This window comes from Dama dama, chromosome 5 (genome assembly GCF_033118175.1).
Source record: "Dama dama isolate Ldn47 chromosome 5, ASM3311817v1, whole genome shotgun sequence".
Classification (NCBI taxonomy): domain Eukaryota; kingdom Metazoa; phylum Chordata; class Mammalia; order Artiodactyla; family Cervidae; genus Dama; species Dama dama.
This window is the reverse complement of record NC_083685.1, coordinates 111,962,856-111,990,522: the sequence shown is the minus strand read 5'-3', so window position 1 is coordinate 111,990,522 and position 27,667 is coordinate 111,962,856. Positions and strand designations below refer to the sequence as shown.

The window sequence follows — 27,667 nt, the reverse complement described above, 5'->3', positions numbered from 1 at the left end:
TTGGTTTTTTTTGGCCACGCTGCCTGTGGGATTTTATTTCCTCAACCAGGGATTGAACCTACACCTTCTGCAGAGAAAGCACAGAGTCCTAACCACTGGACTACCAGGAAATTCCCGAGGTGTTTTCTTTAATAACCTCTAATCGGGGAATTTTCTTTTTCTTTTTCCCTTCTTTAAAAAAAACTGTGGTAGCATACACACAATGAAATGTACCTTTTTAACCCTTTTTAAATATACTGTTCCATTAGTGTTAAGTGCATCACATTGTGTACTTCTCCAGAAATTTGTTCATCTTGCAAATTAAATTTCTATACCTATTAAACAATAACTTCTCATTCCCCCGGCATCACCATTCTACTTTCTGTCTCTATGAATTTGACCGTTCTTTGTTGTTGTTGTCCAGTTGCTAAGTCGTGTCTGACTCTTTACGACTCCATGGACTGCAGCATGCCAGGCTTCTGCGTCTTTCTCTGTCTCCCAGAATTTGCTCAAACTCATGTCCATTGAGTTGGTGATACCATCCAGCTGTCTCATCCTCTGCTGCCCTCTTCTCCTCCTGCCTTCAATCTTTCCCAGCATCAAGGTCTTTTCCAACAAGTTGGCTCTTCACATCAGGTAGCCAAAGTATTGGAGCGTCATCATCAGTCCTTCCAATTCAGGGTTGTCTTCCTTTAGGATTAACTGGTTTGATCTCCTTGCTATCCAAGGGGCTCTCAAGAGTCTTCTCCAGCACCACAGTTCAAAAACATCAATCCTTTGGCACTCAACCTTCTTTATGGTCCAACTCTCACATCCCTGCATGACTACTAGAATAACCATAGCTTTGACTAAACAGTCCTTTGTTGGCAAGGTGACGTCTCTGTGAATTTGACTGTCTCAGGTACCTCATTTTAAGTGGTAACATACAGTGTATGCCTTTTTTGGCTGGTTTATTTCTCTTAGCATAACATCGTTAAGGCTTCTCCGTGTTGTAGCATGTTTACCCAGAATTCCCTTCCTTTCAAAGGATGAATGCTATTCACTGTGTGGTTATATCACATTGTGTTTATCCATTCATCTTTATCCAAGTGTCAGTGGACACTTGGGCAGCTTCTACCTTTTGGCTATTGTGAGTGATGCTGCTGTGAACATGAGTGTACAATATATTTTTTTTTTCTTTTCAAAGACAAAAACGGGGACTTCCCTGTTGGTCCAGTGGCTAAGACTCCAAGCTCCCAATGCAGGGGGCCCGAGTTCAACCCCTGATCAGGGCACTAGATCCCACATACTGCAACTGGGTGTTCGTGTACATCAACAAAAAGATCCAGCATGCCGCAACTAAGATCATGCTGCATGCCAAGTCGCCTCAGTCATGTCTGATTCTTTGTGACCCCGTGGACGTGGCCCACCAGGCTCCTCTGTCCATGAGATTCTCAGGCAAGAACACTGGAGTGGGTTGCTGTGCCTCCCCTCCAGGGAATCTTCCCGATCCGGGGATCAAACCTGCGTCTCTTACATCTCCTGCTTTGGCAGGCAGGTTCTTTACCACCAGCGCCACCTGGCAACTAAGGCCAGGCACAGCCAAATTAATAATTTGAAAAAAAAGACAAAAATATAGCAGGAACAAAGAAGAAAGAACATCTAAGTCTAACTGAGAGAATCGGAGAAGGCATCAAGGAGAAAGGAGAGGTCATGTTTGAGCCAAGACTCAAGGCTTATCAGATGGGCATCAGGCAAAGGGTATAGAGAGCACACCATAGGCAGAAAGAAGATCATGTTCAAACAGGAAATCGGAAGCATGTGTATTCTTGGGAGAAGTGTAGAAAGTTCAGCATCTGGCTGGTTAAAGGAAGATAAGGCGGTCAGAGGGCCACATCGTGAGAATCTAGTCATGCCTCAGTTTGGCCCCAGAAGAGCAGTTTTACCATAGGGACTTGGGGCCAGGCTGCCTGTATGTGAACCCCAGCGCTCATGTGCTATGTAACCTTAGGCAAACTGCTCTCTTCTCCTCCATTGGGGAAGATAATTGTACTGACTTCATAGAATTAAATTAGTTCCGACATGTAAAATGCATAGAACAGGACCTGACACATGCATGCAAGATAAATGTTAACTGTTTTCTGTTGCTGCTGCTATTGTTATCATCAAGTCTGTTCAAAAAGGGACCCACTAAAGAATTTCTTTTTTTTTTTTTGGCTGCACCACACAGCATGCAGGATCTTAGTTCCCTAACCCGGGATCCAACCTGTGCCCTCTGCAGTGGAAGCGCAGATTCTTAACCCCTGTACCACCAGGGAGGGCCCTCCACTAAAGAATTTTATGTAGAAAGCTGGTATGCTCAGATGCAGGTGAGGGGGTAATACTCATCATTCAAGACTCTGAAGTAAGGGAGGTTAGCAGATGGCACTTTTCTGTACATCACTAGGGTTTGCTGTTTGTGGAGAACTTTTATGTTTGCATACTGTTCCATAGGATAAAAATAATCAACTTAAGCCAATTTGGATAGAGGCACCAACTTACCATGGGAGTTAGAAAAGCAGGAAGTGTCCCAAGGATGTTCTCAATTGTGTTGGTCGGGGCTGGCAACCAATGCCCAGGGCCCAAATCCAGCCTGCTGTGTTGTTTGTTTGTTTAAAATTGAAGGCTAATTACAATATTGTGTTGGTTTCTGCCGTACATCAACATGGATCAGCCATTGATATACATACATGTTCCTTCCCTCTTGAGCCTCCCTCCCACCTCCCATTCCATCCCAGCCCTGTCGGTTGTCACCGAGCCCTGGTTTGAGTTCCCTGAGTCATAACAGCAAATTCCCACTGGCTATCCGTTTTACATATGATAGTGTATGTGTGTCCCTGATGCTGTCTCCATTCATCCCATCCTCTCCTTCCAATCCCCCTCCCACCCCATGCTGTGTATTTTTGCAAATGAAGTGTTTTTGGAGCTCAGCCACTCACATTCACCTGTGCACTGTCTCTAACTGCTTTCATGCCACCATGGCAGGGCTGCGTGTTTATGACAGAGACTGTGTAACCGACAAAGCCAAAAAAATTTACAGTGTGGCCCTTAGAGAAAAAGTTTGCAGCCCCATGCTACAGAGCTAGCTCAAGCCAGGTCTCACTGTTGTTTCGTCTGTTGACATGGTCTGGCATATTCCCACCTGTCTTTTGTGGGTAAAGCCCTGGGAGACTAGTGGGATGTGGTCCCTTGTCTCCTAGGGCTCTCTGTCTAACTGGGTAATAGGTGCACAAACACTTCAAGTGAGAAGAACGTAAAGGAGGATGTTGAAGTTGAGTAAGGTATCATAGTGGAGCAAAAATATTTGTACTGAGTTTGGAAGTGAATGAGTTCAGGTGTGCCAGTCTGAGTGAGGTGGCGCTAGTGGTAAAGAACCTGCCTGCCAATGCAGGAGACATAAGAGACTCAGGTTCGATCCCTGGGTCGGGACAAGCCCCTGGAGGAGGGCATGGCAACCCACTCCAGTATTTTTCCCTGGAGAATTCCATGGACAGAGGAGCCTCGTGGGCTACAGTCCAGAGGGTCACAAAGAATTAGACACGACTGAAGCAGCTTAGCACGCATGCATGCACGCACACAGTTAGGCTGAGTAGACAGGCTGCAGGGAGTCAGTGTGGAAACTTGCTGTTTGCAGAGAAGGGTGGGGAGTTTGCGGTGACTGAAGCACAGGGAGGGAGGGTTTAAGTTCTCCTTGGATTGTGTGAAACAGCTGTCTGTGCTGGGCTGAGATGATTATACCTGGAAGCAGGGGGGCACTGTTTCTGTGGGTGATAAGTGATCATATCCGTTTTCCTTTCTAAGTGCAGTGCCAATTTAGAAATAGATCTGGGAGGACTTCCCTGATGATCCAGTAGTTAAGACTCCTCGCTGCTAGTGCAGGGGGCACCGGTTCAACTTCTGGTCAGGCAATGAAGATCCCACATGCCATGTGACACAGCCAAAATATAAAGAAAAAAATTTTCTAAGAAAAGAAACAGACCAGGAAGTTGACAGCAGATGAAACAATCAGCTGTATTGTTGGTAAACAGGACTGGAAAGCATGACTTGGATGGATGACTGTAGGGGTTTTATTTTTATTTATTTGTGTGTTTTAAATTTTTTTTAAAAACTTATTTTTATATCAGAGTATTATTAACAAAGTACAGCAAAGTGATTCAGTTATATGTGTATATATATATCTGGGGCTTTTCAGGTGGCTCAGAAGGTAAAGAATCTGCCTGCAGTGTGGGAGACCCGGGTTCAATCCCTGGGTTGGGAAGATTCCCCTAGAGAAGAGAATGGCTGCCCACTCCAATATTCTTGCCTGGATAATTCCAGAGATAGAGGAACCTGGTGGGCTGTAGTCCAGGAGGTGGCAAAGAGTTGGACATGTCTGAGCAATTAACACTTTTGCCTTTTCACTTCATACATGTATCTATTCTTTTTCAAGTCTTTTCCCATTTAAGCTATTACATAGTATTGAACAGAGTTCCTTGCGCTATACAGTAGGTCCCTGTTGGTCATCCATTGTAAATACAGCAGTTAATCCCAAACTATTTATTTATATTGAAGTATAGTTGATCTACAGTGTTTCAGATGTACAGCAGAGCAACTCAGTCTCTTCTCCAGATTCTTTTCCATGATAGGTGATTATAAGATATTGATTATAGTTCCCTGTGCTGTACAGGAGGTGCTTGTTGTGTAGAGGCCTGTTGTCTGAGTCAGGTACTGGGGTGAGAGACTGGGTTTGCAGGACAGCACTGCCCCAGCCATCCTTTTGGTGCTTTAGAGACCACATGCGAGTAATACCCCCTGAACTCAGACACATAGGCCTCTAGAACTGCTTCTAGAAACCAGGCCCTGGTTCCTGCCCTAGATGGCAGGCAAGAGTGCCTGCCCCGGGAAGGCAAGAGTGGGAGGAGAGAGCCACCAGCTTAAGGGCTGCGTCTTCAAAGAGCTCTGTGTGGGCAGTCTTTCTCCCAACCTCACTGATTCAATGAGTCACTCCTGTGAAGAGAGTTATATAAGAGTGGAGGTCGCCTTCCTGGGACTTCTAAGGGAAGTTTATATTCTGTGGGCTTGGACAGGGTCCAGGAAAAGGAGAGAATAGTTCCCTCTAACGGTGGCGTGTTTCAATCTGCTTTAGAGACTTGTGGTAGCAGTGTGGAGAGCAGATTGGAAGTGAGAGAGACTAGAGGCAAAGGGATCAACTGCTGGGGCTTGAATGGAGCCAGTGGCACTGGAGATGGATTAGAGAGATTACGGAATACAGAGCCAGGAAGACCTGGCAGCTCAGTGTGAAGTCAAAGACAACTGAAAATTTCTAGTTTGGAAAACTGGACTCTCAATTCTTTTCCACCACACTGTCTTGGTCACTGCAGCTTTTACATGGTCTTTGATGTCCTCTTACTTTGACAGAACTTGTTTGTAAGTTGCATGTGCTATTCAACCTTTTCGAGGCACCAGCCATCACCTTTCCTTCTCCCCCAAGATGATCTCTCTTGATTGGGAATTTTATTATTCTACAGAAATGTGTTAAAACCTTCATGCTTTTTTTTTTTTTTGGTTGTACCGCATGACCTTTGAGATCTTAGTTCCCCAACCAGGGATCAAACCCTCACCCGTGCAGTGGAAGTGTGTATACTTAACCACTGGACTGCCAGGGAAGTCCCCCTCCCCCTGTGCATTTAAACAGGCATCTAGCATCTGCTTTCAGAGTTTGTCCTGATTAAAAACAAAAATGTATACGTCCTCACCTGGAATGAGTTTTTTGAAGGTACGGACTATGTCTTAGCTCAACATGTGGTCTCTGAGTGTAGTACATAGAATGAGTTTATAGTATGGCATCCCTGGTGGCTCTGTCAGTAAAGAATCTGCCTGCCAGTACAGGAGATGTGGGTTCAATCCCTGGGTCAGGAAGATCCCCTGGAGAAGAAAATGGCAACCCATTCCAGTCTTGCTTGGGAAATCCCATGGACAGAGGAGCCTGGCAGGCTACAGTCCGTGGAGTCACTGAAGAGTCAGACACGACTTAGCAACTAAACCACCACGAGATTAAAAAGCTAAGGGCACGAGGAAAAGTGTGAGAGCTTTCTTGGCCTGCACTGACAGCCCCTGGAGAGCAGTGGGTGCCGTGGGACCGCCCCTCTCCTCACAGCGGCAGCAGCTCAGGCCAAGCAGGAACGGTCACGAGGAGATGGAGACCAGACAGGGATATTCTTCTCCTGCTATTTCCGGCTTTCATGTGCACGTGCTCCCTGTTTTGGCAGCAAGGGGGCCAGGCCAACCACCCCACAGCCGCCGTGGTGACAGAAAAGCAGCAGATGCTGGAGCAGCACCTGCAGGACGTCCGCAAGCGTGTCCAGGTGAAGCAAGTCTTGGGCGGGAAGCCTTTTCTTGGGGAAGCGTCCTGTGGGTCCCGTGTGTAGCTTTTGTGAGGTTGTGGCTTTATTTGAATCCTACTCAGAAGCTTTCTTTTCTCTTTCCCGAGGGCAGTCCTTTTTTTACTTCTCTTTTGGTTGGTTTGTTTGAAACAGGATCTAGAACAGAAGATGAAAGTGGTAGAGAATCTCCAGGATGATTTCGATTTCAACTATAAAACCCTCAAGAGTCAAGGAGGCAAGTGCATATTAGAGACATTAAAATCCCCCATGTAAAGTGAGTTTGTGTTACTGGAGTCTCAGAGCTGGCTCATCTTGACTATGTGTTCAGACTCAGGGGAAGGGGCGCTCAGGGGCTGCTGGCGGTTAAGGGAGCCCAGTTACTGAGGCTAAGCGTATTCCCTCAGTTCACGGAGGTTCTCCTTCCTTCTCAGACATGCAAGATCTGAATGGAAACAACCAGTCAGTGACCAGGCAGAAGATGCAGCAGCTGGAACAGATGCTTACTGCCCTGGACCAGATGCGGCGCGTAAGAGCAGTGGACCCCCTCCCCCTGCCTGGCTCACTCGCCTTCGGAAATTGGGCATCTCCGGGAAGAACTTGCCTGTTTCCTAATCAGTTCCTTCTCTGGAATTGACCAAAGACTGTGGTTAGAGACGGTCTGGGGGAATGTTTTCTGACTTTGTTTTTTTGTTTCCAACCAGAGCATCGTGAGTGAGCTGGCGGGGCTTTTGTCAGCGATGGAGTATGTGCAGAAAACTCTCACGGATGAAGAATTGGCTGACTGGAAGAGGCGACAACAGATTGCTTGCATTGGAGGCCCTCCTAACATTTGCTTAGATCGGCTAGAAAACTGGTATGATAGAGAAGAGAAGTTCCCCCTTTCTTTTCAGAGAGCTGTGCTAAATCATGGTCAGAGCAGCATAAAGAGTTGCTACTGTATTTCAGTAGAGAAGGGTATGGCAGCCCACTCCAGTACTGTTGCCTGGAGAATCCCATAGACAGAGCAGCCTGGCAGGCTACAGTCCATAGGATCATACAGAGTCAGATACAACTGAAGCGACTTAGTGTGCACATACTGTATTTCAGAGGTGGGGATTTCAACATACTCAAATTTAGTCTAAGGGTTAAAGCTTTTTACTTTATTTGGACAATTTTTAAAATGATAATGTATTCGTGTTTGCTATATTTTAAATATATTTTGCTAATTTAAAGTTTTTGGTTTAATTGTTTTAAATTTTAGTTATTCTAAGACTCCCAAATGACATGTGCTCTTTATAAGAGAAAAAAGTTCAAATACAGAAAGTTGATAAAGAGCAGAAAAGACTTTAAAAATCAAATCATGCAGAGGTACTTAAACATTTGGTGACCGTAACTCCAGACATGTTATTATATATACATATACAAAGATATAAATCCGTACATTTCACATTTGTAGGATCATTGTTTATATGCTTGTCTATAATCTGCTCTTTTACTTTGATTCACTCAGAAAATCATGATTGAGCACCATTGATGTCCAAGGCCCGATACTCAGTATGTTGCACCAACTTAAACTGGGAGAAACTTGACCTGACAGGGACCCCAAATACACAGAGCATGAAATTGGAAATTTAGGATAGCTCTACAGGAGAGGCCTGTTTTGTTCATCTAACTAACCCTGAGCTTTGCTCATTGATTGAAAGCAGTTTTAAATGTTTTCCGATCAGGGAACCAAATAGCTTTTAAGTTCTAGGAATGTATTAAGATGTTTCTATAACATCTTATAGGAAAACCAAGCAAACATTTTGGCCAACCCGGTAGGTGCCAGAAGGGAGTCTGTGACCTCAGGAGTCCTGGTGCTGTCCTTCTACACCCCTTGCCTTCCACTCTCTCTCTTTGGGGTCTTTACTAAACTAGTGGGGGACCATCAGAGAGAGCCACTGATAGTCTCCCTCCTTGGGCGCAGACTTAATCAGCCTTTGTCTCCCTGTCTACTTTTTCTATATGCATGTTACCAATATTTGGAAACATAATGTCACATCTGGTCATCCGTGGAAGGTGAGGTTTAAAGGGCTCCTGGGGATTGTGCAGTTCAACCCTGTCTCTCAGGCAAGGGGGCATCAAGGCCCACGAGGGTGAAAGAACCTGGCCAAGCTTGCAAAGACAGTGAGGAAGAGAGCTGTTCAAACCTATCATTTTGGGCTGTCAGATATCCTGCGTTTCCCTAGTCCTCACATTTGGTACAAAAACAAGTTAGGCTGAGGAAAGTGAGCACCAAATTCCATATTTTGTATTCTCTGTATCTGGGTTCTAATGTGTTAATTTTCCATTGGTTACCTCATTAATGCCTCCTAGTGGTGTAAGTTTTGGCATGTCTTCCTCAGTGTCTGCTTCCTCCTTTGAAAAGTAAACTTTTAGGAAGTGAAATGAAGGTTGCTCAGTTGTGTCTGACTCTTTGTGACCACATGGACTGTGGCCTGCCAGGCTCCTTGTCCATGGAATTCTCTGCAATAATACTGGAGTGGGTAGCCGTTCCCTTCTGGCAGGCCAAAGGTTAGGACTTGGCACTTTCCTGGTGGGGATCCTGCAAACTATGCTGCATGGCCCCCCCCCAAAAAAAAGGGCACAATAATTTTCCCTTTTCTAATCTAGTGCCGCTAAACAATGTGTTTAGAAATGGTCAATTTTATGCTACTCACGTTTTCCCATAATGAAAAAAATGCCCCTTTCTTATGTCAGATGACTGCATGAGAATACCTGTGGTATTATTCCCTTCCCCTTCTCCAGCTCATTTATATACACCCAGAACATATAACCGGGAACATCCTTATTTATTGGCAGGATAACCTCGTTAGCAGAATCTCAGCTTCAGACCCGCCAACAAATTAAGAAACTGGAGGAGCTGCAGCAGAAGGTTAGCTACAAAGGGGACCCCATTGTACAGCACCGGCCAATGCTGGAGGAGAGAATCGTGGAGCTGTTTAGAAACTTAATGAAAAGGTAACATAGAGCCCTTGCCCGTTTCCCCCATCACCTCCCCCACCAATGTTCTTGAACGAGAGCTTGGTCGACTTCCGAGGAACAGGACAGGGACCAGCCCACTGCATCATGTGTGACCCACTGACTTTCTCTGTCCCCTCCAGTGCCTTCGTGGTGGAGCGGCAGCCCTGCATGCCTATGCATCCTGACCGGCCATTAGTCATCAAGACCGGTGTCCAGTTCACAACTAAAGTCAGGTGGGCTGCGGCACCTCCTCTTCTGATGGATGTTGTATCAAGGGACACCCTCAGGGCCAGAACAGAGTTGGTGGGCAGGATTGTTCTTTACAGCCATCGCAGGCAGTACTGTGATGGATAGGGAGTTTTTTGGTGAAATATCAACTTGCTCTTTGATCGTCCTGTCAAACGCTAAAGAACAGGAATCTTTCTGAGGTTACTTGGATATATTCCTATGATTCGGTCCCACTGTATTCCTGATTCCAGGCCTGATGTCTCAGGTCATAGCATCTCCATCTACCATGCAAAAGGGGCAGAATAATGCCAGTTATCTTCTGTTCTTTGAGCCTGCTTTTTCCTGAGCATTTGAAGGGGAAGAGTAAAGCTTAGTGATAATAGATGCTAAGAGGTCACAGGGCAGGTGGGTGGGGGACCTGCAGGTACAGCATTACTTTCACATTCAAGTCAGAACAGGTAAGCTGGGGTTTGCCCTTCTGCAGTGAAATTTCCCTCCTCAGAAAGGTTGGTAGTACGCTGTTGGGTTTCCAGTCTAATAGAAAGAATACCAACTTCAGAGCGTGTATTCCTGTAATGTTTTTCATGAAATGGCTTTCATTATGCTTTTGTGTGTCTCTCACAACTTCGTCCAAGTTCTTAGTTCTTAGGCTTTTTTTTTTCAGTCCCTTTTGGCCTGAAGGGGGTGATGCTTGACTTCAGATGAAAGGAAGCACTGGCAGGAAGAAAAATTTGGGATTATGACTCATCTCTTTAGAACTGAAGAGTTATGAATTTTAGATTCAACTAGAAGTTGCTGGGGGAGCCTAGTGGCTGTTTTTTAAAACTGGATTGTTTTCCTTTGCTCTGAAACTCTCCCCCCGCCTTTTTTTTTTGACATAGATTGCTGGTTAAATTCCCTGAGCTAAATTATCAACTTAAAATTAAAGTGTGCATTGACAAGTAAGTACTCTTTATCTTAGCTCCTTTTTTTTTTCTTTTCTTCAAATGAGGGACAGAGAAATGAGAACTTTGATAGACATCATGTGAATTTAGAGGCTTTATCTATATTCAGAGATCTTCATTTTTTTTTTAAGTTTTCAAAAGCCTTGCTGTGCATTGTCATTTACGTGCCTGAACAAAACCACGAAGCTGGCAGTAGCGATTTGAATTGTGATTGCCATTGTGACCTCAAGTCCCTCTTTCTTTGTTTTTTTACTTATAAATGTAACTTGTGCATATTATGTAAAATTGAGAATATATGGGAAAATTGATTTTAGTTGTTGTTCCACCCTTTACCACATAATGGAATCCTCTTCCATATTTGACAGTACCTTTAAAAAAATTAAAATGCACTTACCCTCTGAAGACATTAGAAAAGAGAAAATGTAAGTGATATAATTATTCATCTGGAAATTCCATGAGAATGAACTAGAAAATAGTTATGAAGCCAGGGACTCGAGGAAGGTGATAGGTTTCATAAATGAGTAAGCAAAAATTAATGACTTTAACCATAAATTAGCATAAAAAAAATCACCTCACTTAAAAAAACTGTCCATCAGAATAAATTCTAGATGTATCTTAAAAGCATAGGCAAGGACTTCCCTGGTGGTCCGGGGTTAAGAATCTGCCTGCCAGTGCAGGGGACACAGGTTTGATCCCTGGTCTGGGAAGATTCCACATGCTGAGGGGCAACTAAGCCTGTGAGCTACAACTCGAGAGTAGCCCCTGCTCACCACAACTAGAGAAAGCCTGAGCACAGCGACAAAGACCCAGCACAGCCAAGAAATAAATAAATAAGTTAATTAATTAAGATTTTTTAAATGAATAAGCAAATGTGTAATGTAATGGTGGTAGAATGGCAACCACTTTTGGAGAACAATTTGGCAGTTTCCTGAAAAGTTAAACATGCACCTATCCTACAACCCAACCACTCCACTCCTAGGTGTTCATCCAAGAGAATTGAAAGTATATGTCCACACAAAGGGTTGTACAGGAATCTTCACTGATAAATGAGTGTCCATGAGTTTGTGGTGTATCCATGCAAGGGAAATACTACTCACCAACAAAAAGGAATAGAGTATTGATATATATAATACACGGGTAAATCTCAAAATAAATACACCAAGAGGGAGAAGCCAGACCGAGAAAAGAGAGTACATACTTTATGTTTCCATTATATAAAATTCTAGAAGTGCAAATAAATCTATCATGACCAAAAGCAGATCATTGGTTGTCTGGAGACAGGTATGGGAGGAGTGTGGGACTGGGGAATGGGTTGCATAAGGGAGGTGGGAACCTTGGGGATGAGGGATTGATGAATACGTTCAGCCTCTTGATTGGGCTGGCGTCACAGGTGTGTGTGGTATACATCTATCAGACCTCATCAGCTTGTGCATTTTACATATGCAGTTTATTATTCATCAATTATACGTCAAAGCTGTGATACAAATAAAGAATATAAAATAAATATAGGCTAGACATGAGGGAAAACTTTCTGATAACGGGGACTTGATTTAAGTTCTAAAATGTGATATATGGGAGGTTCCCACGTGGTCTAGTGGTTAAGTCTCCAAGGTTTCACTGCTGAGGGCCCAGGTTCAATCCCTGGTTGGGGAACTAAAGTCCCACAAGCCAAGTGGCCCCCAAAACACATAAAATGTGATATATGAAAAAGATATCTTCTAAATGGTTTAAAAGTTGATCCATTTTAATCTATAAACTCCCATGGAATGCACTATCTATTAAATAGTAGATATTATTAATTCTAAAAGCATAAGTGGATATATAGCAATGGAGAAGGACTTTTAAAACAGTATTAAAATAATTTTTAAAAGAAAACACTGAGAAATGGTGACTATGTAAAAAATGAAATACTCAAAAACATAGTTAGAAGACAAGGAACATGCTGGGAAGAATATTTCTGGCTGTATCAATGGGATACTGTGAGTTGCAGGTAACAGTAGACCTTTATAGAAAGCCCAGTGTGGCTTCAGTAATGAGGAAATTTGCAACCCAGTATAACTGGAAATGCAAAGTTAGAGCAAGTTCCGGGTGGTGAGATCAGTGACTCAATTCCTGTCACCAAGGATCCAGAACCTTCCATTTCTCTTCTCTGCCACCATAAGTAGCACGGGCATTCTAGAGTGCCCTCTGGGTTGCAGCGTGGCTGCTTGTAGTAAAGGCCACCTGTCTCCTTGCTGATGTGCAGCTGAAGCTACAGAACATAAATCCAGCCTGAGGGAGAATTCCTTCCTGGTCTGATTGAGACAGTGTGGGTCCTGTCCTCACTCCTGGACCACTGCACTGTGCATATGCTCGGTTCTGTGGGCTTAGTGAGCAGGATCCCCTGGAAGTGGGAATGGGAAAGGATACTTGATGGAGTCAAGGTTCTGTTAGGAAGAGGGGAGTAGAGGTTGGGTAGGCAACCAGCTGTGTCTTCTACTTGAGCATGTACAGGGATGTCAGATTTCACATACACTGTGTAATTGAGTCCTTGACAGAAATCCCCAGGAGAACAGCAGTTTTTCCATCCGAGTAAATGATAGGTGTTCAAAGTAGACTTTCGAAGAGACTCGGGGCCTGTTTTATTAACGCTGGTTTATGTTCTTAACAGAGACTCCGGAGACGTTGCAGCTCTCAGAGGGTAAGTTCAGCATACAGGCTTCCTTCTGTTCTGTATAATCTAACTTTGTCCCTGGCCATTCAGTCACGTATGTGGTTGGTCTTTTCCTCCTTTGATTCAGGTCCCGTAAATTTAACATTCTGGGCACAAACACAAAAGTGATGAACATGGAAGAGTCTAACAATGGCAGCCTCTCAGCGGAGTTCAAACACTTGGTACATGGGAGAAGCCTGGGCTCCCTTTCGTCAGGGCCTCTGGCAGGGAGAGGGGCTTGGGGAGAGGCTCAGCTGACGGAGGATGCTCTTTGCTTTTCTTACAGACCCTGAGAGAGCAGAGGTGCGGTAATGGGGGCCGAGCCAACTGCGACGTAAGTTTTGTTGGAGATGATAGCTGAGCGGGAGAGGAAAAGCGCCTCCATGGGAACTTCCCTGGTGGTTAAGACTCCATGCTTCCAATGCAGGGGGTGTGGGTTTGATCCCTGGTCAGGGAACTAAGCGGAGAAGGCAATGACACCCCACTCCAGTACTCTTGCCTGGAAAATCCCATGGACGGAGGAGCCTGGTAGGCTGCGGTCCACGGGGTCATGAAGAGTCGGACATGACTAAGTGACTTCACTTTCACTTTTCACTTGCATGCACTGGAGAAGGAAATGGCAGCCCACTCCAGTGTTCTTACCTGGAGAATCCCAGGGATGGGGGAGCCTGGTGGGTTGCCGTCTATGGGGTTGCACAGAGTCTGACACGACTGAAGTGACTTAGCAGCAGCAGCAGGGAACTAAGATCTCACATGTCTTGCAGCCAAAACACTGAAACTTTTTATAAAAAGAAAAGAAAAAGAGCCTCCTTACTGCCCAGAAGTAGAGACACCTACCTGCTGTTTCATCTGTAGTCACCGCCACCCAACGCTTGAGTAGTCACACATGCCTTGGAGGAGTTCTCTGGCCCTGCGCATTTCCTTGATTGTCTGGAGAGTTAGCTCATCTTTAAGGAGTGTAAAGTCCCTTGCCCACACCCTCTTGGTAGAAAAGGAGCCTTCCGCCTTGCCTGGGGCTTTCCAAATTCCCCTTTGAACTTGAGTGCACTGACACGGCTTGTTTCAGCTTTTGGTGATCTGTTTTGGTCACTGAGGTGGGATGGGTTTCAACACATCCAAATTAAACATTTTACCAAAAGAGAAACAGCAAACTCTCTTGTTCTTTACCCACCTTGTTTCTTCTCTGCCTCCCATTGACTCAGATTCTTGGATTCTTAGTGTTAAGAATAAACTTAAGGGAATTCCTTGGTGATTCAGTGGTTACAACTCGGGGCCTTCACTGCCATGGGCCTGGGTTCAATTCCTGGTGGGGAAACTAAGATTCCACAAACTATATGGCCCCCCAAAAAAGAATAAACTTAAAAAAAGAAAGTAAATATGACCAAGCTCTGGTTTTAAATCTTTTTTATAAAATTGTGACACCCTATTCTTTTTCTGTTTGTCTCCTGAGCCTTTCTTACCCTCTTCTCTAGAATGTAGCAGGCCTTTTAAAAAAACAAACTGAATCTGTAAGACTTGAGAGCAGTTGAAGAGTGAGGTTGTTTCTCTGCACTGATATGGGAAAATGTATGTGGCATATTTATTTAGAAAAAAAATGCAAAGTAATTTGAGTATTATACTGGTGTAATTGGTTAAAAATCACTGTTTCTTGTCCATTCATGTCTGCATTACAAAATTCTAGAGGACTGTCTACCAAACAGTGCTTATATATTTGTGCTGCTGTTCTCACCCAAAGCTACTCTATACTATCTCTGTAATATTTGCATGTAAAATTGAATGTGTATTACTTTGTAATGAGAAAAAGAACATTTTAAAATATGAATTGGAATTTCTAATAATTCATTGACAATTCTCATTCATAATAGCCGCTTTGTTGCTGGTGTATCAACTGTTGCAGTCACTCTGGAAAACAGTTGGGCATTATGAAAATGAACATACCCTATATACCAGCAGTGCCACTCCCAGGATTTAACAATAGAGAAATCTTTGCTCATAGGTGCCAGGAGACATGCATTACATGTCACAGCAGCCTATTTGTAAGCCCTAAATATAACCCATATGTCAACAGCACTAGAGTAGGTAAATGATCTGTGGTATAGTCAGGTGGTGGAATACTATGCAGCTATGAAAATGGATAAATTGCAGGTGTATACGATTACAGATGTGAAAAGCGAGTCACAAAAGAATACACAGGGTATAATTCCTTACGTATGAGATTCACAAACCGCCCCCCCAAATTAAACAACACATACATTGTTTAGAGATATAAATGCAGTAAAACCATAAAGAAGAGCTAGGAAATGACAAACTCAAAAGACGAAATAGCAGTCACTTCTGAGGTAGGAGGCTCAGGGACGGATGCAGTTGGGAAGGGCACCCAGAAAACCTCCGTGGTGATGGTCTCTGCCTTAAACTGGGGCTGGGTACACAGGTGTTCACTCTTTGGTCATTATGCTGTTCCCATGTTATCCATGACTGATTGGATCTCCATAGTATCATCATAAAGCTGATAAGAGATCAGGTTGTGGATCAGAGCACTGGACAGTCGTAGAGTTGTGCTTCAGTGTATCCATGGCCACCTGGCGGATTGCACTTCAGGATGGTGTAGTGATGGCTGTCAGGACTCAATGCCATCCTCCCTGAGGAAGAACATCCTCCTCATTCTTGTAGGCCTCCCTGATTGTGACCGAGGAGCTGCACCTGATCACCTTTGAGACTGAGGTGTATCACCAAGGCCTCAAGATCGACCTAGAGGTGAGTTCTGCGCAGAACCTGGGTAGAACTGCCTGCAGGGTGATTCAGGATGAGGCTTCTTCTAGTTGGGGTTTTCATTCCAGAAGGTAGATTGATGACTCTTTGCTCAGCACTGTGTTTACATTTGCTTCTTTTTCTCTAAAAATTTGTTTGTATCTTGCCTGAGTGCTTAGAAGATACATGTCTACTCAGGTTCCAGCAAACTCGATGTAGAAACTCGTATTTAGGAATTGATTATAGCCAACTTTATACAGTTTGGGCAAAACAGTTTTTCAGCCACCAGTGTTTTTAGTATCCAAACAGTCATGGCATTTACCTGCTGTTTCCCCAACTTTCTTGATCTTTAAAGATACACCTGAAAAAGCAAGAACCCTAGTCTTTGATTCCTGGGACCTCTCTGTCAAACGGGCAGATACAGCTTCAATACAGCAATGCAGGAGACTTGGGTTCGACCTCCCTGGGTTGGGAAGATCCCCTGGAGAAGGGAAAGGCTACCCACCCCAGTATCCTGGCCTGGAGAATTCCACGGACTGTAGAGTCAATGGGGTCGCAAAGAGTCGGACACAACTGAGCGACTTGGCACTCTTCACAGCTTCAATTTGTGAATATCTTCCAAATTTTATAAATGGGGAGTCCGTGGACTGTGAGTCCAGTGTGAGCGAGTCAGCTTTGTGAATTCCTGGTGATACTGAGACAGCCCCTGAGTTCGGCCTACTCTCCACGCTGGGTATCAAGCTGACCGGGCCCTACAGCTCCCTGCGGGCTGGCAGCAAGTGTACCCCACGACCTCTCCTTTTATTCCGAACCCTGCGAGATGCAGGTGAGGAGGTTTCTGGAGCCTCAAGGGCCCTCTGCCTCCTCAGCTCATTCCCCGCTCCCTCCACAGACGCACTCCTTGCCAGTGGTGGTGATCTCCAACATCTGTCAGATGCCCAACGCCTGGGCGTCCATCCTGTGGTACAACATGCTGACCAATAACCCCAAGGTGAGTCGGGGGCCCGGGTTCTCCGGAGGCTCCTTGGTGCCTCGGGGCTGCCGCTCAGCAGGCGCCACCCCCTCGTCTAAAGGAGCAAATGTGTCATTTCCAACAGAACGTGAACTTTTTCACCAAACCCCCGATTGGAACGTGGGATCAAGTGGCTGAGGTGCTGAGCTGGCAGTTCTCTTCGACCACCAAGCGCGGGCTGAGCATCGAGCAGTTGACGACACTGGCGGAGAAACTCTTAGGTCAGCCCTTGACCCCTTCTCCCTTTGCTCTCTGTGCAAAAGGACTCTGGCCCGTGGGGCTGTTCATTCAGGAGAGTTGACTGAGCAAGGCGCTGGGCAGAGTACATGTGCTCCAGCAGGCCCTGGAGTCAGGACGCAGAGGAGGTTTGCGCCTGGTGATCACTTTTATAAGACGGGAGGCAGATTTCCTTTCTGTTGGTGGCTGTCTCCCTGGGTACTTTGTCTAACCTTAGGAGGGTATTTTAAATGTATGTTAGAGCTAAAGGCTTGGCATCCCTGTCCGTTTCTTCAAAAAAATGTAGCTTGTTTTTAATCTTTTTTCCTGGAAGAGAAAAGTCTTAGACTGTTTCACATGCCACCTAGGCTTTGTCCTGTGCTGCTACTAAACGTGGGCTCCCCAGATGCCTCAGTGGCAAAGAACCCCCCTGCCAGCGCAGGAGACTCAGATTTGACCCTTGGGTCGGGAAGATCTCCTGGAGGAGGAAATGATGACCCACTCCAGTATTCTTGCCTGGGAAATCCCATGGACAGAGGAGCCTGGCGGGGCTGCAGTCAGACCTGACTGAGGGACTGAACATGCGTGACTCAATGTGACCCTGTAACTCAAGCTGTCCTCTTCTTAGTGTGTTCTGCTGATCCCCGGACTGCCACCCGAGGCTAGAAAGGGCAGCAGGGACTCGATACATCACCCACCACCTCTGCTAAACAACAGCTTAGGGGGCATCAAACGATGGGGTCGGGTGTGTGGGGAGGGGTGTATACATATGCACACAGCGGTGGCAACATTCAAATACATGAAAACCAAGTTTCAGGGCATGTTGTGGGACAATTGTGTGTGTGTTCTGTTTGAAGAAAGATCTGGATTTAAAACTGCAAATTATATGACTTTTTTTTTTTTCTTTCAGGACCTGGTGTGAACTATTCAGGGTGTCAGATCACATGGGCTAAATTTTGCAAAGTAAGCCACCGTGTGAACTCCATCCATGAGGATGCCTCATAGGAGGAGGAGGGGGCAGGGACATTTAGCTGTGGGGATGTCGTGGAGGGCACTGAGCCTGAACGCCCCGGACTCTCCGTCTGGCGGCCAGGAGGACCTGCCTGAGGGTAGATGGGCTTGAGGATTTTGGTGGCACCTCACGCCCTTGAAGGAAGAGCGCAGGAAGGTAGGGGACCGAGCTTTCCCATTACCCTTCTCTCCAGGAAAACATGGCTGGCAAGGGCTTCTCCTTCTGGGTCTGGCTGGACAACATCATTGACCTGGTGAAAAAGTACATCCTGGCCCTTTGGAACGAAGGGTAGGTTGGCACTCTTGTGTCTGACTGAACACACAGGGGTGACAAGTCCCCCACTCTCCCAGCAGGCCAGCCGCAACACAGGGGTCCCTCAGCCCCAACCTTGCTGTTGCTGCTCTCCATCTCCAGGTACATAATGGGCTTCATCAGCAAGGAGAGGGAACGGGCCATCTTGAGCACTAAGCCCCCAGGCACCTTCCTGCTGAGATTCAGTGAAAGCAGCAAAGAAGGAGGTGTCACCTTCACCTGGGTGGAGAAGGACATCAGCGGTAAGCTTGGCGATTCCCCACCCCAGCTGGTGGCCAACACTGCTGTGGCTGGCCATGGCTGCTGCTAGTTTTGGGCACCTGCTGCCCCCTTGTGGGCAGGGATGGCCTCGCACCCCCCTGCCTTAGACTTGGAAGTTAACTGGTGATCATTTTTATGAGATGGGAAGACTTGGCTTCTCTAAGTTCTTCCAGCTGGAGGATTGGTTTGCCAGTTTTATTTTGCTCCCCACAAGGGGCTAATATTTGCCTAGAAATTGGCAATTTTTTTTTGAAATTTGCAATTTAAATTGTATTCTTCATCTCCTTTCTTACCCACTCTGTTCATATATCATATAAAAGTAATTATTCAAGTGTGATACTTGTGGCCCAGCTGAATAGCTTCTCCTGAAGCCAGCTGAACATTTTCACAGTGCCAGGCAACTGGGCAGAATATTCAGGGTCTCGAACACTAGGTTGGCATAAGCCTTTCCCCCTCAAGGGAAAATCAATCAGGTAGTCTTCTCTAAGATCACCTGAGACTTCTCTTCCCATATCCCATGACAGGTAAGACCCAGATCCAGTCAGTGGAACCTTACACCAAGCAGCAGCTGAACAACATGTCATTTGCCGAAATCATCATGGGCTATAAGATCATGGATGCCACCAATATCCTGGTGTCTCCGCTGGTCTATCTCTACCCCGACATTCCAAAGGAGGAGGCGTTCGGAAAGTACTGTCGGCCAGAGAGCCAGGAGCATCCCGAAGCTGACCCAGGTAGTTGTTGATTTTCCACAATAGCCCCTTGGTTCTGGGGAGAAGTGGGAAATTGTAGGATCCTTGGGGGACAGTTAAGGTAAATGCCTGAAGAACCTGGTGATCTTTTTTTTTTCTTTCTTTCTTTTCAAGGAATTTTCTTTTTATGATTTTTATTTATTTATTTTTATTTTTGGCTGTGCTGGGTCTTCATTTGCTGGATGGGCTTTTCTGTAGTTGGGGCAAGCGGGGGCTACTCTTTACTTGCATGCATGGGCTTCTCATTGCAGTGGCTTCTCTTGTTGCAGAGCACGGGCTCTAGGCACACAGGCTTCAGTTGTTGGGGCAGGTGGGCTTGGTAGCTGCAGTTCCCAGGCTCGAGAGCCACAGGCTCAATGGTTGCGGCACACGGGCTTCGTTAGTCCGAGGCATGTGGAGTCTTCCCGGACCAGGGATCAAACCTGTGTCTCCTGCGTTGGCAGGCAGATTCTTTACCACTGAGCTACCAGGAAAGCCCAGTCTGGTGATCTTTATTCCTCTTTCTGGGAAAGAACTTGATAGTGAGTGCCTTTAGGGGCAGCTGATGGGGTTAGAGAGAGGAGAGGAATCAGTCACCAGGCTCCGGCCCACTGGAGGCACCGGTCTAAAGGGGAAAACAGCTCACACATACCCAGACGTACCTAAGACACCATGAAGAGAAAGCGAGGGCGGAATTCTCTAGAAACAGGATGCCCAGCCAGCACAGCACTTCTTGCAAAGCATATGCTGGAAGGTTTGCGACTCAGACTTCAGTCTAGAGCGTTTCCTTTCCCCATCACTGAACAATGTAAGCAGCCCAAGTGGGATGAAGAAAGGCTTTCTGGAGGAAATGAGTGTTAGCCACGCTGGAACATGGTTTACGAGAGAGTCTCGGGAGAGTGGAGATTGAAGGGGAAGACGGTAACTGGTGGGAGGGGCCTGGGCTTGGTGCTTTGAATGTGCAGCTACTGAAACTCAGATGTTTTTTTAGTGTACTCCAGCCCATGTGCTTATGTAAGTAACACATACATTTTTTCATACTAAACCCTCACTCTCCGGTGCCATCACCAGCATGGAGCCCAGAGCCCTCTAGCCTGTTCCCATGGGCGTTTGGGGCTCAGACTCATGGTTCTCTGGCCAGATCCTGAGGAGGAGACTGTAATTTGCCATCCTTTATTTTTATTGAACTTTCCTTAATCATAGAGCCAGCAAGGGTTTAAAGTGATCCTTTGAGTTGGCCTCCCTACCCTAACTGGTTTGGGAAAAGAATCTGTTTTTTTGAACAAATAGCTCCCCCACACAAACCCACCAGCTGCCTTCATACTCTTTTCACAGTAATTCCCTGTGAGGGATTTCTGGGGGCGAGCAGATTGAGACTTGGAAGAGGGAGTTGGGGCTCACTAGCAACTGACTTTCCTTTCTCCTTTGTTCTGGGTTGAGTCTTGGTCACACTCTAGGCGAGCATAACTCTCATTTCCTGTCTGCTACTTATCTCTCTTTCCACGTTGTACTTCGGTTGGGAGATCTGTTTATCAGCCCCCGTCACACTGCCCTGTTCCTTCTGCGGAAGGCAATTAGGTCCAAGTGCTGGGCCCTCGACTCATTTCGCCTTCAAGTTCCTGGTCTGAGGCTGCACCCTCCCTCACGGCTCCTGTGTGAGCAGGAGGCCAGGCCTTTTCCTGCCTGGGGACTCAATGTTTCCTCAGGGGCAAGACGCCAGTCATGAAATAGAACTGATTACTCAAGAGCTTTGTCTGTCTCCTGGGGCAGCAGGAGCCTGGTGATGGCGTCAGGGGGTGTGGGGGAGGCCGGTGGGCGACCTGTGGGTTCCTCCAGAGTGGAGTAGCTGACTGTTTCCTCTCTGTTCCCATCCTGAAGGTTTTATTGTCTCTAGGAGATGGCTTATCTTCCCAGGACTCTTCCCTCCTCCTTTCTTAGAAGCTCACATTATTTCCTCGTGGCTTGAGGGAAAGATTCCTCTGTAGAAATGACAGATCTCTTATCTTACAAATTAGATGAAGTACATTTACAACCTTGCACAGAGCCATAAATCAACTTTTAATCTTTTTCTCCTTTGCTTCTACTGTGGCATCTCAGAGCTGTTTTTCTCAGCAACATTGATCACTTGGGAGAATTGAAACCCTTTTGTGTCTGGGAGTCAGCTGGAGTCAGCTCCCCTCAAGCCTGGGCTCAAATAGATTTATAAGACACCAGAACCCTGCCGTAGTAGCTTCTTTGGATTCTGTACTGAGTTAATCTATTTCTTGGCCCCAAAGATGGCAGTGCCGTTTCTCAGATTGTCCTCATTCTTTCTGATCCCTCAGTTTCTCTGTAAGCCCCAAGCTTTCCAGCCATGCTTTTCCTGCCCGCCCCCCCTTCCTAACCGATCTGCTCACTTGAATCCCCCAAATTCCATGCCAGTGTCTCTGGGGCCCCTTGACCTCTTGGTGTAAGCATTTAGCAGTTAAAATTCTTAAATCTTCATGTTTCTAACTATAGAAGAAGAATCACAAATGACAAAGATGGGCCCCTCCATCCTCCGCCTCCCTCTCATTTTATTATTATCTTGTAAATGTAGTTGATTTTTAAAAATTTTTTAAATTAACTTTTGGGGGCCACCCCACACCATATGTGGGATTTAGTTGCCCGATTAGGGATGGAACCCAAACTCACTGCACTGGAAGCGTGTTTTAAAGATGTAATGAGGCCCCAGCCTCCTATCTCCGAGTCCAAAGCCAGTTGTACTGCACTGGAGACATTCTCCCCATGGAGAGGCTCTTATCTGTGATGTAGTTATCTAATGGGGAGTACTAATATCCTCACTGAAAGATGTAACAGGCAGATCAGTGCTAAAGGGAACAGAAGGTGTCACCCTCAGCTTTGGAACTGCATTAGCCACTTCTGTGTTTTCGTAAAGACCCCGTGACTTCAGTGTCTGAGCAGGACGTGGTGCCCGACTGGGTGGGCTCAGTCCTTCCTGCAGGGAACTCATCTAAGAGGTACAACCAGGCCAAGTTACAATCCTTAGTCCATATACAGGCAGTGAAACTCTTCACCCTGATCTAGGGGAAGAATGAACACCAGGCTGGCACTCATCTGAGCTCACGTGAGTCTGCTGAAAAGCTTTAGGGCAAGAACTGAGCTTCCAGCTGCAAGCGCTGGAATGTCAGAGTCTACAGTGAGGGGGAGGACAGCCCAGTGGGAGATGGAGCTTCCTTCAGACCATCTCTGCTCAGGGATCGAGTGAGCTTCACATCAGCCCTGGGGAGGCAGCCAGCTTCCCCCAGTCCGGTACCCAGAGTGGGAATCACAGTCGCTAAGGCGGAGTTTTCCTCTCCCCAGGTGCTGCCCCATACCTGAAGACCAAGTTCATCTGTGTGACACCGTAAGTGGCTTCCCTTCCCAAGTTTGCCTCCATCTCTAATGTCCTCAGTTATCCCTGGGAACAGGACAGTGGGTGAGAGTTCTCTTGTGAAGCAGGGTTGGCGCCCTCTGAGTACGTTCAGTCCTCACTGAGACCCACAGTGACCTCGTGTGTTTAAAAAGCTTGAGCTTTTATTTTTTCTGTTGGAGACCAGAGTTTGATGGCTTGTGTGTGTGTGTTTTGTTTTTTTTTTTCCTCCATTGTGTCTTGTCAACCCGACCCTTCCCCCTCCTGCTGCTCCCCCTTTCCTACAGAACGACCTGCAGCAATACCATTGACCTGCCGATGTCCCCCCGCACTTTAGATTCATTGATGCAGTTTGGAAATAATGGTGAAGCTGCTGAGCCCTCAGCAGGAGGGCAGTTTGGTGAGTACGGGGTTGCTGGACTGGCCCCCTGAGCTGATGCTCCCGTGTACAGAACCAGCCGAGGGCCACCCAGATGGGCAGGAGGAGTTCTCAAGCAGCACTTTCCTATAGAAATGCAGTCCCCGTGCCAGTGTAAATTTTCTAGGAGTCAGGTTAAAAAGCAGTGGAAAGGAACAGGTGAGGTTAACTTTACAAATGTATTTTCTTTAGCCCAGCAAATCCAAAATAGTAGCTTTTCTGTGTATTAGGAAAAAAGGAATGTATGACATCGCTGGTGGTCCAGGGGTTAGGACTTTGAGCTTCCACTGCAGGGAGCCTGGGTTCGACCCCTGGTCAGGGAACTAAGATCCCACAAGCCAGTTGGCTCGGCCATAATATTGAAAACATAAACAGTATATATATTATGATTAAAACATTAAAAGTATACAGATACAGCTACCGTATGACCCAGCAATCTCCCTGCTGGACATATACCCTGAGAAAACCATGATTTAAAAAGACACATGTACCCCAGTGTTTGTAGCAGCACTATTTACAATAGCCAGGGCATGGAAGCAACCTAGATGTCCATACGCATTTGAATAGATAGGGCAGTTGTGGTATGTACATAGGTGCATACAGATATGTGTGTATACAGTGGACTCACCCATAAAAAAGAATGCATCTGAGTCAATTCCAGTGAGGTAGATGAACCTAGAGCCTGTTATACAGAGTGAAGAAAGTCAGAGAAAAACAAGTTTTGTATATTCACATGAATATAATTTCATATATATGAAATCTAGAAAAACAGTCCTAATGAACCTATTTGCAGGGCAGACAGGGAGAACAGACTTTGGACACAGCGGGGGAAGGAGAGGCTGGGACGAACTGAGAGAGTAGCATTGACATGCCTCCTTTATCGTGTGTAAAGTAGACAGCCAGTGGGCAGCTGCCAGGGAGCTGGTGGTCAGGGGGCTGACCACCCAGAGCGGTGGGTGCCCTTCCAGAAGGCAAGACCCCATAGGGAGGAGAGAGAACGTGGATTCTCTACCCCTTCTTGATGACTGAGGGGCAGGGGCAGGAGACTGGATGGCAGTGGTGGTCTGAGCCCCTGTGCCCCTGAAAGCTAGGGCTGTGTGCCCTGCCTGCTGTAGGACCCAGGCGACTGAACTGGCTCTCCCCGTGTGTGTCCCCCTCTGCCAGAGTCCCTCACGTTCGACATGGAGCTGACCTCGGAGTGCGCTACCTCCCCCATGTGAGGAGCCGAGGACGGAAGCTGCAGAGAGAGATGACGGATGTACCAACCCATGTTCCACCAGCCCTTACACAGCCCAAGCCCAGATCAACTCAGCTCCCAACTTTGTGGTTCCAGATTTTTTTTTTTTTTTTCCATCTCTCACTTTAGCTATCTCTGAGCAATCTGGGCACTTTTTTAAAATAGAGAAATGAATGAATGTGGGTGATATGCTTTTATCTACATGCAAATAAGAATACGCTCTCCACGACTGTGATCAGGGGATGTGGAAGGGGCGGCGAGAGGGAGAAAGAGGAAACATCTTTTTTTGCCCTCCTCCTCCGCCACCCCGGCCCCCTTTCTCAGCAGCTTGTTGTTGTTGTTGTAAGTCAAGTGCCTCCTGGTGCCCGCAGCACCCTTCTGCCTATTCTGTAAGCTGATGCCACGGGCTGCCTCTCGCCGCATCCTCCCGGCACCACACTTTCAACCTTGCTAACGTCCAGATAGATGCTAGGACTTCCAAAGCCCCTAGGTTTCTTCTTAATCTTAAGTAATTTTTTTTAAGGGCAAAAGACACTGACTATATTGGCATAGCTTCCTCTGTATTTAAGAAAACTCAGTTAATTTCCTCCTTGGTGCTTCAGGTATTCAGCTTTCTTCAGGCCGATAATTTATATAACCCCTGACATGAATTTTAGATCCAACCCTTAAAAGATATCTGAAGATGCCTTTGGTTTGAAATAGGAAGGTTGAAGGAGATCCTAAATATTTTAGACTTTTTTTTTAAAATAAAGTTTTTATTTCCCCCTTTAGCATGTTGGCCTGTTTGTAGGTAAGGCTGGGCAGAGGGGCACTTACAACCTGATCTCTCTTTCTCCCTGGGCTTCTCCTGTTGCCAAGCGTGGGCGGGTGTCCTAGAAGGGACAGGACAATTCCTCCTTTTCCCATCGACCTGAGCCCCTCTGCTGGGTGACTCCTTCCAGTGTCTAAAGGTCCCTTGTCCTGTTTGCTTTACGCACCTGGTCTTGGGACCTTTTTGGATAAGAGGGAGACAGTTACAGGTTGAGCATGAGTCAGACTACCGACCCCTGGTCAAGGGTCTAGTTGAGCTCAGGGAATATGGTTCTTATCCCGGTTTCTTGGAGATTTCCTGCTGCCCCTGTAATCACTTCTTCACTCTGTCAAGCCAGGGGCAAAGGCTTAGTGATAAGCTCGGGGTCCGTCTGTTGTGTGAGGGAGTGTATACTCCCACCTCCCCCTAGCACTGGTGACTGTCTCCTCCCCATAGGGGCCCTACAGTTAGGCAGGACAACTGCATGTACTGTGCATCTCAGAACACAGGTAGCACGGGGGATGGTCTCTGATGGGGGGCCTCTCAGACCCAGAAGCACGGCTAGAGTGGGTTGGCTACAGCCGCCTTGTTTCAGTTGACCAGAGTTTCTAGGGATGCTATGCGTTACACCCAAATTCGCCAATTTTTGAAGGGGATAAGACCTTCTCTCCAAGACAAACAGGGGTTGACAGGTAATGCAGAGAGATCCCCCTCCGACTCTCTAGATGGAAATAAGCTTAACGTGAGGGACCTGGGGCAAGAATCCAGGCTTTGCTGGAGCAGAAATCGTAAAACCCGTGGCTTTTAGGTCATATGAATATCTGGTTTTAACCCTGATTTTAGCAAAAGCCCTGAAAGGAGCTGAGACCCTCCCTTAAAGAACCCCATCCTCCAGGACCTGCCTGCATTCTCTCTGCCAGCCCCCTGTCCAGCCAAGGGATTCCCAAGGATGCCTAACCTACCCACAGGGTGGTTTGTGAGATGCTGTCCTGGCCACTGCATTCAAATTCCAATGTATACTTACTTAATAGTGTAAAAATTTATATTATTATGTTGTGTGTGGTTTTGGTTTTTTTTTTTTTTTTTTTTTTTTTTTTGTATATTGCTGTATCTACTTTAACTTTCAGAAATAAAAGTTATATAGCAACCCTCCCACAGCATGGCAGTTCTGTGTCTGGCGGGGGGTTGGGTGAGGAGGGGAGTCCCTCTTCCCCTGCTTCAGTTCTGAGGGGCCTCATAGGCTGAGCCTGGGTCTTGCAAGATGGTGGCTGCCCCATTCCTGGGCTGCTGGTCTTAGCTTCTTATGCTGGAGCTGATGGGGCCCACCTCTGGAGCACGGAGCATCTCCCCCGCACCCCATCTTACATTAGGCACCAGGTGCCTGGAGGAGCCAGGGGTCCTACTCGGCGTACAAAGGCTGCAGAGTGAGGCCTCCTGTCACCCCCTTCCTACCTCCCTCCTCTCTGCGCCCTCCTTCCCTTCCGGGGCCTTCACAAGCCGCGGTGTCCTGTCTGGGGTCAGATAAGCCGCCTCAGGGGGTTGTCGGGCAGACACTCCCACCCCTAGGCCTCTTCTTCCACAGTTGGTTCCATTATCACTTTCTCTTCAGTTCGCTCCACGGGGACGATCGTCAACACTCAACGGGCCTCGGCTACGGGCCCCGGGCCGTGGGCGGTGATAACTCACAGACCGAGGCGCCCACTGGCCTGGAGCTCCCGCCCCCGGCGCCGAGCACCATGGAGACGAGCGGGTGCGGGAGATACGCGCCGCCTCCCCCGGTAGAGATGCGGCTGCAGATTAGCTGCGATCCGGGCTCCGCGGCTGCCTCCCCTCCCGCCCACTCCCTTCAGCCCCGCGCCCGGCTCCTGCGCCTCTCCGGGGTGGGCTGCGAGCCCCTCTTCCCTTGCTTTGAGCCCCGAAGAAACCTTGTCATAGGCCCTTGCTCCCCCGTCCCCAAGGCCCTGGCGACAGTCCCTGGGCTCTCGGTGCCAATGGGACCAAATGGGGAGACCATCCCAGCCTCAAATCAACAGCTTGAAAATGCTGTGGCAGTGGGATGGTGCCACCTGCTGGTCTCTGGGAAGGGACCCGGGGAGGAGGGACTGTGGTGAGGCTCCTGCGGCGCTTCCCCTCTCCAGCCTCCATCCAGCGGGGCTGCCGGCCGGGTTGAGAATGGTGGGCACTGGCCCTCAGCTGCCACCCTCCAGACTGCTTATAGCAGCAGCTGATAAGGGCAGGAGGCGGTAACCAAAGTTCTCCCCTCCTCCCAGTAATTGCTGTCCTGGCTTTTCCCAAGACGTCAAGCTCTGTAGTCTGCTGAGAGGCACTGGAAGT

The 27,667-nt window shown here is 47.1% G+C and overlaps 1 protein-coding gene across 5 annotated transcripts in view; it reads left to right on the top strand.

Annotated features, from left to right (window-relative positions):
- STAT3 (signal transducer and activator of transcription 3) overlaps positions 1-26,488 on the top strand; it is a 71,372-nt gene extending 44,884 nt beyond the window's left edge. For 2 of the 5 annotated variants that reach the window (XM_061144042.1, XM_061144041.1), the window contains 20 exons: positions 6,246-6,341; positions 6,513-6,594; positions 6,791-6,885; positions 7,061-7,212; positions 9,180-9,338; positions 9,482-9,574; positions 10,451-10,510; positions 13,164-13,193; positions 13,294-13,387; positions 13,492-13,539; positions 15,876-15,959; positions 16,846-16,944; positions 17,051-17,186; positions 18,092-18,144; positions 18,387-18,481; positions 18,608-18,747; positions 19,291-19,503; positions 22,840-22,882; positions 23,176-23,288; positions 24,471-26,488. In XM_061144042.1, the coding sequence (XP_061000025.1) occupies positions 6,246-6,341; positions 6,513-6,594; positions 6,791-6,885; positions 7,061-7,212; positions 9,180-9,338; positions 9,482-9,574; positions 10,451-10,510; positions 13,164-13,193; positions 13,294-13,387; positions 13,492-13,539; positions 15,876-15,959; positions 16,846-16,944; positions 17,051-17,186; positions 18,092-18,144; positions 18,387-18,481; positions 18,608-18,747; positions 19,291-19,503; positions 22,840-22,882; positions 23,176-23,288; positions 24,471-24,526 (1,941 nt within the window). In that variant the 3' untranslated portion in view covers positions 24,527-26,488. The remainder of the gene's footprint in view (positions 1-6,245; positions 6,342-6,512; positions 6,595-6,790; positions 6,886-7,060; positions 7,213-9,179; positions 9,339-9,481; positions 9,575-10,450; positions 10,511-13,163; positions 13,194-13,293; positions 13,388-13,491; positions 13,540-15,875; positions 15,960-16,845; positions 16,945-17,050; positions 17,187-18,091; positions 18,145-18,386; positions 18,482-18,607; positions 18,748-19,290; positions 19,504-22,839; positions 22,883-23,175; positions 23,289-24,470) is intronic. The other 3 variants (XM_061144044.1, XM_061144040.1, XM_061144043.1) reach the window with 3 other exon arrangements.
- The last annotated feature ends 1,179 nt before the right edge of the window (positions 26,489-27,667 follow it).